Below are 7,782 nucleotides of genomic sequence, written 5' to 3' on the forward strand. Positions count from 1 at the left end.
GTCTGTGCAAGTGGCGATTGAGTGGTCTAAGAATATGTAAGGTTTATCTATACACATATTTTTAAAGCAGATAATAATTTTTTTGGTTGGGATCACTACTCACTAATTTGGGCTTTAGTGTTCTGTATGAGATTTGACCAAAAAGGTAATTTGACCACCATAAACTTATTTTTTTGCTTGTATAAAATACAAGTTTCAATAAGATTCTAGATGGATAAGTATGTTAAAGGAACCATATTAGGCAAAATTTGGACTCAAAAAGGGCCCTCTAAGAAGAGCCATGTCATCACTTTGTTAGAAAAAAGGGGGCCATAGCAGTGAGCCTTATGAATCTTACATCAAAACCCCTTTTTTCTAGCAAAGTGATGACATGGCTCCTCCTAGACGGCCCTTTTTTGAGTCTGAATTTTGCGTAAAGATTTTTTTCTCCCATATAATGCACAGGTAATTATGTGCTCATGGTTTTAATCTAATGCCATATGAGTGGTGTTTTCAAGTGGGGGGATGACCAATTATTATAAGGAGTTGAAATGAAATGCTTTGCTCATGGGTTCCCAAACCACTTGCAATGGAGTGTTTTAAGTTTTTCTTAACCGAGATTTTGAGGCCAGCAGACCCCTCAACCATAAAAAGATCCTCCAATTTACTATTAAGTAATATGCATATGAGGTCTCACCTTTCATCTTCCCAAACATCGTAGGAGATTTTTTTTTGTAAAGGGCTGTCTTTGTCTGTGTTAATATTAATATATATAACTATTGTTTTTTTTATAAAAGTTTTCCTTAACCACGTTCTAACGTACTTATACGAAAAGTTCAGAAAGGGAGAGATGCGCGAGGGGCGTGAGAGATGCGCTGGACGTCCACGACGTGGGGGCGAGTTGGGAAGTCAACGATCTTGCGATATTATCTTCTCGTTCAGTTGAAGGAGTCTTGCGATATTATCTTCTGAGTCTGACACGACCAATGTGGCTCGGAGAAAGGGACACTCCGGAGTCCGAATAGGGAAAACCGGAGGTAGGAAGAGGCTGCCAGCTAGTGTGAGCTTGAGAGATCATATATAGAGAGAGAGAGAGAAAGAGCTAGGAAGATAGTACGTTCTCGTGTGTGTGTGTGTGTAAGAGAGAGAGAGAGAGAGAGAGAGAGAGAGCACGCTCGGAGCTAGCTATGGCTGCCCACTTCTCTCCACAGGAAGAGAACCAAGCCCCCTACCGTGGCTTCCAGCCCACCCAATTCGACACGGTGAACCTCGGAGTGCCCGTCCGGTTGGGCGTCCCAGCTGGCCCGCCCACCTCCCACTTCGACTCCCCGCCCATCAAAATGAGCACCATGGGCGTCGCCATGGCACCTTCGCCCGGCCTGTCCCACATGAGCCCGAGGAAACCCCCGCAAAGCACCAGCAGCCCTAGCGGCTACGGCAGCGGTACCCCCATTCATGCCGATCTCGTCATCGCTGACCTGGTGCTGCGCTTCCTGGCTAGCATGTCCCTTATCGTGGCCCTGGTTGTCCTGGCCTCCGATACCCAGACAGTCGATTCGGTGACCCTCAGCTTCTCAAGCTCCACTTCCACCAAGTAAGTACACACCCCAAGCCTTGATTTAAAATACCACGTTTCTGAAGATATGAGTTAATCAGGATTTAACCTTTTACACTCAAATTTCAAACCCTTGTTTTACAATCCTCACCCTTTTTTTTTTTGCAAACCCTTTATAGAGAAGAGAGAGGAAGAGAGAGCAAGCACCCTTTATAGAGCGGAAAGGAAGAGAGAGCAAGCACCCTTTATAGAGCGGAAAGGAACGGTTCCATAGAAATCATCAATGGAAAGCACTCTCTCTAACTCTTTGTAACTCCCTCTACCTCACTCTAACTCTCTCTCTACCTCACACTCACTTAGACACACACACACTCTCTCTCTCTCTAACTCTCTCTCTCTAACTTTTTCTATTTCTTTAAAACTAGCCAACCCTCTCTCTAACTAGCCAACCCTCTCTCTCTCTCTCTCTCTAACACACACACTCTCTCTCTTTCTCTCTCTAACACTCACTCTCTCTCTCTCTCTCTCTCTCTCTCTCACTCTCGAACTCTCTGTAATTGTCTTTCTATCTCACTCTTACTCACTCTACGTCTCTTTTAAACTCTCTTAAGCTCTCTTTCTCTCTCTACCTCTCTCGCTTTCTTTCAAATTGGCTAACTCTCTCTCTAACGCTTTATAACACACACTCTCTCTAACTCTTCCTCTCTCTCTCTCTAACTCTTCCTCTCTCAATATCTCTTAGTCTCTCTGTCTCTATTTCTCTTGACCTGGCCAACTCTCTCTGACACACTCTTTCTATCTCTCTCTTTAACACTCACTCTACATTCTCTCTAATTCACTCTTTCTAACTCTCTCTTCCCTTAACTCTGTCAATCTCTCTTTTTCTCTCTAACTCTCTCTATTTCACTCGAATTGGCCAACTCTCTCTCTTTCTCTCTCTAATGCTCACTCTTTCTTTTTAACCTACTCTCTTTACCTTTAACTCTCTCTCTCTCTCTCTCTCTCTCTCTCTCTCTCTCTCTCACTGAATGTCTCTCTAACTCAATCTCTCTCTCTCTCTCTCATACTCACTTACTCTCTCTCTTCTCTATTTCTATCAAATTGGTCAATTCTCTCTTTCTCTCTCTCTAACACATACTCTCTCTCTCTCTCTCTCTCTCTCTCTCTAGCTCTCTCTTCTCTAACTCACTCTCTAAAACTCTCTCCCTCTTTATCTCTCTAGCTCTCTCCCTCTAACTCTCTTTAACTCTATTTGTCTAATTCTCTTTCTCTTTGTAACTCTCTTCAACTCTCTCTCTCTCTCTCTCTCTCTCTCTCTCTAATTCTCTAACTCTCTCAATATCTCCTACTCTCTCTAACTCCCTCTCTCTCTCTCTCTCTCTCTCTCTCTCTCTCTATCCCTCTCTAACTATGATTCTCTTTATCTCACTCTTACTTACTCTCTCTTTACCTAACTCTTACTCACCCTCTCTTTAACTCTCTCTCTCTCTCCCTTCCTCTATATAACTCTCTCTCTCTCTCTCTCTAACTCTTTCAATCTCTCTTACTTTATCTCTATTTCTCTCGAGCTGGCCAATCTCTCTCTCTCTTTAACACTCACCCTCCCTCTCTTAATTTCTATCTCGATCTCTCTAACTCTCTCTCTCCTCAACTCTCTCAATCTCTGCTACTCTCTCTAACTCTCTCTATTTCTCTCGAAATGACCAACTCTCTCTCTCTCTCTCTCTCTCTCTCTCTCTATTTCTCTCGAAATGACCAACTCTCTCTCTCTCTCTCTCTTTAACACTCACTCTTTCTCTCTAGCCTACTCTCTTTACCTTTCTCTAACTCTCTCTAGCACACACACACTCTCTCTAACTCTCTCTAACACACACACACACACACACACTCTCCAACTGTCTCTCTTTAATTCTCTTCATGTCTCTAAGACACTCTCTCTAACTTTTCTCTCTAATTCATTCTCTTTACCTCTCTCGCTCTAACTTTGTGTCTCTTTAATTCTTTCTTTTGAACACTCGTTAACTATCTCGATCACTTTTACTTTCTTTAACTCTCTCTATTTCTCTCGAATTGACTAACTCTCTCTCTAACTCTCTCTCTCTCTCTCTCTCTCTCTCTTTACACTGTCTCTAACTCTCTCTACTTCATTCTTACTCTCTCTCTAACTCTTTATATTTGCCTTGAATTGGGTAACTCCCTCTCTACGACACACACACACACACTCTCTCTCTTTGCCTTTCTCTAACTCTCTCTCTTTATGACTTTCTCCAACTCTCTCTCTAATTCTCTCTTTAACTCTCTTACTTTCTCTAATTATCTCTATTTCTCTCAAACTAGCCAACTCTCTCTCTCTCTCTCTCTCTCTCTCTCTAACACTCACTCTCTTTACTTTTCTCTAACCCTCTTTTACTCTCTCTAACTCTCGAACTAGCCAGCTCTCTCTTTTTTTGTCTCTAACACACTCTCTCTCTCAATCTTTTTACCTTTCTCCAACTCATCTCACTCTCTTTTTTTCTCTTTCTAACCCCGTAACTCTCTCTTTAACCCCCCGCTCTCTCTCTCTCTCTCTCTCTTACATTGTCTCTCTCTAACTCCCTCTCTCTAACCCCGTCTCTCTCTCTCTCTAACCCCCTCTCTCTCTTTCTCTCTAACACACACTCTCTCTATTTCTCTCTCTAACTCTCTTTCTAACCCCCTCTCCCTCTAATTCTCTAACCCTCTCTCTCTCTCTAACTCTCTCTCTATTTCTCTATAACACTTACTCTCTCTTTAACTTTCTTAACCTTTCTCTAGTTCCCTCTCTCTCTCTCTCTCTCTCTCTCTCTCTCTCTCTTTCCTCTTTCCTCTTTCTAACCCCCTCTTTCTCTCTAACTCTCTAACCCTCTAACTCCCTCTCTCTAACTCTCTTAACTTCTCTCTCTCTAACTCTCTCTAATTCTCTTTATATCTCTCTTTTTCTCTCTCTAACTCTCTAACTCTCTCTCTCTACCTTTCTCTAACCCACTCTTTCTCTCTAACTCTCTCGAACTGGCCAACGCTTTCTTTGTCTAACACTCTCTCTCCAACTCTCTTTACTTTTCTCTAACTCTCTCTCTCCAACCCTCCCTCTCGCTCTCTCTCTCAAACACTCACTCTCTCTCTCGCTTTCTCTTTAACTCTCTCTCTCTAACTCTCTAACCCTCTAACTCCTTCTCTCTAACTCTCTTAACCTCTCTCTCTCTCTAACTCTCTCTAATTCTCTTTATATCTCTCTTTCTCTCTCTAACACTCATTGTTTCTCTCTAACTCACTCTCTTTACCTCTCTCTCTCTCTCTCTCTCTCTCTACCTTTCTCTAACACACTCTTTCTCTCTAACTCTCTCGAACTGGCCAACGCTTTCTTTGTCTAACACTCTCTCTCTAACTCTCTTTACTTTTCTCTGACTCTCTCTCTCTAACCCTCCCTCTCGCTCTCTCTCTCGAACACTCACTCTCTCTCTCTTACACTCACTCTCACTCTAACTCTCATTCTTTCTGTTTCTAACCCCGCTCTCTCTTTGTCTCTCTAACACTAAGTGTTTCCCTCTAACTGATTCTCGTTACCTTTCTTTATATCTCTCTTTAACTCTTTGACCTTCTATTAATAAGATAGATACATACCACGTGGCATGTCGTCCCAAAGATACAGAAGGAGAAAGGAGAATGATCGATTAATTAATCCATGGAGGTGTTTGATGTCATAAAGGTACGCGCTAGCAGGAGCCATCATAGGGGCGATCTACTCAATCTACGAAACTATTTCCGCAGCAATCCGCCTGGCAACTGGAGGACTGATGCTACCAGGATCAGCCTCGCTCTTTCTTTCTTACATCGGCGACCAGGCAAGACCCCATCAATATCTAGATCGCAACTTGTTATTTTGCGACATCATCTAAATCAATTCTACTCCTTAATCAACAAATCTAATCAACTACTGTGGGTCTTCCTTAAAATAGATTGTGGTCTGCTTGCTGTTGACGGGTGGAAGCGCCGCCGCTGCAGTTTTTAAAGAACTGCGAGACGCCCAAATCTGTGATACCTACGATACTCTGTGCAATCAAGGCGCTGGCGCTGTTAGCATGATTTTCGTGGGGTTCTGTTTCCTTGCGGCTAGTTCCGTCATCTCATCCTTCTGCTTCTACAAGAATAGGACCTAGCGAAAAGGTCTTGCTGTATTCCAATTGTATCTGGTCTCGAACGAGATGCCCACGAGTTTGGAACGTGTTTTTCAAGATTTAGTGTATTGTTTATATCAATTTTTGTGTGTATCTGATGGTTAGAAAAGCCCAAAAATGTGTATGATCATGGTGAAAATCAGGCCTCCTTGGGGAGCTTTTAACTAAACCACTCTTGTAATAAATATAAACAATTATGACGCCAAAATTCTAACTTGGATAGTTTGAGTTGTGTCAAGCTAAACCACTCGTGTGATGAGTGGGGCATGTGGGCTCTCTCTCAAACTTACCTTAGATTTATCCACTTATCATTGAAAACTGTTAAAAATAACGTTTGGTGGATGTCATATTGTACAATGTAATCTTTGTTATAGTCCTCTATGAATCTAGAAAGGTATCATGCGGTACAATCTAGTCTTTGTTAAAGTCCTCTATGAATCGTGAAAGGTGTGTTCGATTGGCCACCTCCACATAAAGCAAAACCTTTGCAATCTTTAATCACCCCATCTTGTCAGAGACTGTCACGTAGGCTGTAATGCCTGTGTCCGACGGCAGACCGGATGGCCATATCCGGGGTTCAGTGGGAGAGGACGCCCATGCGGAGTCATGGGCGGCCAGGCTAGTGTGGACGGCAGGCCACACACTATATAGCCTGGGGGATGAGGGGCAATCCTCATTCTTCCTCTATGGCTGGGTGGTGAGCCAGAGGCCGTCCCCTCTCGTGGTAACGCCCGTAGCGGCGTTACGGATATCTAACAGAGACCCATGCTAGAGCTCCTAGGATGATTACGACTCCAGCCATATACTGTTGTACTCACTGTCACTTTTGTACTCCCCCATATTCATGTATTCATGTATCCATGTACTCATGTACCCCATTTTGACTAGTAGCATTAGCTTCCCCCCTACTGATGTATTGTGGGACTATCTCTTTTCTTTTCCAGACAGTGTATCAGATGTCACATGGTTGTAACTTTGGTCTCATAGGTCACTTTGGCCTTTTGAAGACGTTAATATAACATTTCATTTCTCTCTCTCTCTCTCTCTCTCTCTCTCTCTCTCTCTCTCTCAGCCCAGTGAAGGAGTTTCTAGTGTACTATATGTATTATTGGCCACATATGAGCCTTTGGAATCCTTAATCACTCCACTAATTCATTTCTCTTTTAGGTCGAGGAGTTCCTAATGCTATATGTACTATCATGTACACATGTCATGCATCACACATTTATCTGTTATATTTCATGATTTAAGTAGATGCTACCTAACTTTTGAAACAACCACAAATCACATGAGTGTGGAGAGTCTAAACAAAGTTTACTTACATGATTTTGTGAACATAGGGTGTTTCCCTCATTCGAGATTTACAATATAGTACGGACACCCATTACATAAGTGTGTGGACATAGTTGGCATAAGAATGTCTTAACCAATATGTGGTTAACATACTCCCCTTTTCCTAAAGTCGATCGCGTCCTCGTGATCGGTGAGGGGTTGTCGAGGCACACGGGGAAGTGTCGCACTTGGTTGGTTCTTCTATCTCTCCAGAAATGAGAGGGATGGGGGAGTTGGTAAGATGGAAAGAAGTTAGTGTAGTACTGGAAACCAAAATGAATGAGTTCTTGGAACTGAAGTAGGATAGCCAGATGATTGAAGAATACCATCAGGAATTTGCCCTTCTCCTCAAATATTCTCCCCTTTTGGATGAAGAGCAGCTGATGGCCAAATTCATTCGAGGGATGAACGAGCCATTGCGGACACTTTAGTGAAAAATGCCAAAACAGTCTCAATGGCAGAAGCTGTCAGAATGGTAAAGGACTTTGTCGAAGCATTTGTTGTTAAGGTCTTGTCGAAGCGTGCACCCTCAAACTTTAGAAGGTTCCAAACCCCGAGAAGTGCTTCAAACTTTCCACCGCCAAAGAGGCAGTAAGGCCCTAATCAGAATCAAGATGCTGGGAGATTCAGAAGTTAAGGAAGAACCTTCCCTTAGAACACTTTCTTAGGAGCCCCATCTCTTTCAAGGATTCAGAGGGATGAGCTTAGAAGTGAGAATAGGTG

At 42.9% G+C, this 7,782-nt stretch overlaps 1 protein-coding gene across 1 annotated transcript; it reads left to right on the forward strand.

Moving 5' to 3' along the window:
* The first annotated feature begins 947 nt into the window (after nt 1-947).
* On the forward strand, nt 948-5,896 carry LOC147621028 (CASP-like protein PIMP1). Its single transcript, XM_086825279.1, has 3 exons — nt 948-1,573; nt 5,259-5,394; nt 5,509-5,896. Exons 1-3 carry the CDS (start codon nt 1,167-1,169, stop codon nt 5,707-5,709), a joined length of 744 nt encoding a protein of 247 aa, XP_086681405.1. The 5' UTR covers nt 948-1,166; the 3' UTR covers nt 5,710-5,896.
* The last annotated feature ends 1,886 nt before the right edge of the window (nt 5,897-7,782 follow it).

The sequence above is a fragment of the Cibotium barometz genome, chromosome 31, assembly GCF_041138505.1.
Source record: "Cibotium barometz isolate CiBa-2024 chromosome 31, ASM4113850v1, whole genome shotgun sequence".
Lineage (NCBI taxonomy): Eukaryota > Viridiplantae > Streptophyta > Polypodiopsida > Cyatheales > Cibotiaceae > Cibotium > Cibotium barometz.

Bases quoted from the DNA above. Each gene is read 5' to 3' on its own strand.
- LOC147621028 (XM_086825279.1), top strand. From the start codon at position 1,167: ATGGCTGCCCACTTCTCTCCACAGGAAGAGAACCAAGCCCCCTACCGT. The intron at 1,574-5,258 runs GTAAGTACACAC...GATGTCATAAAG, and splicing joins TCAAGCTCCACTTCCACCAA to GTACGCGCTAGCAGGAGCCA. The intron at 5,395-5,508 runs GCAAGACCCCAT...TCCTTAAAATAG, and splicing joins TTTCTTACATCGGCGACCAG to ATTGTGGTCTGCTTGCTGTT.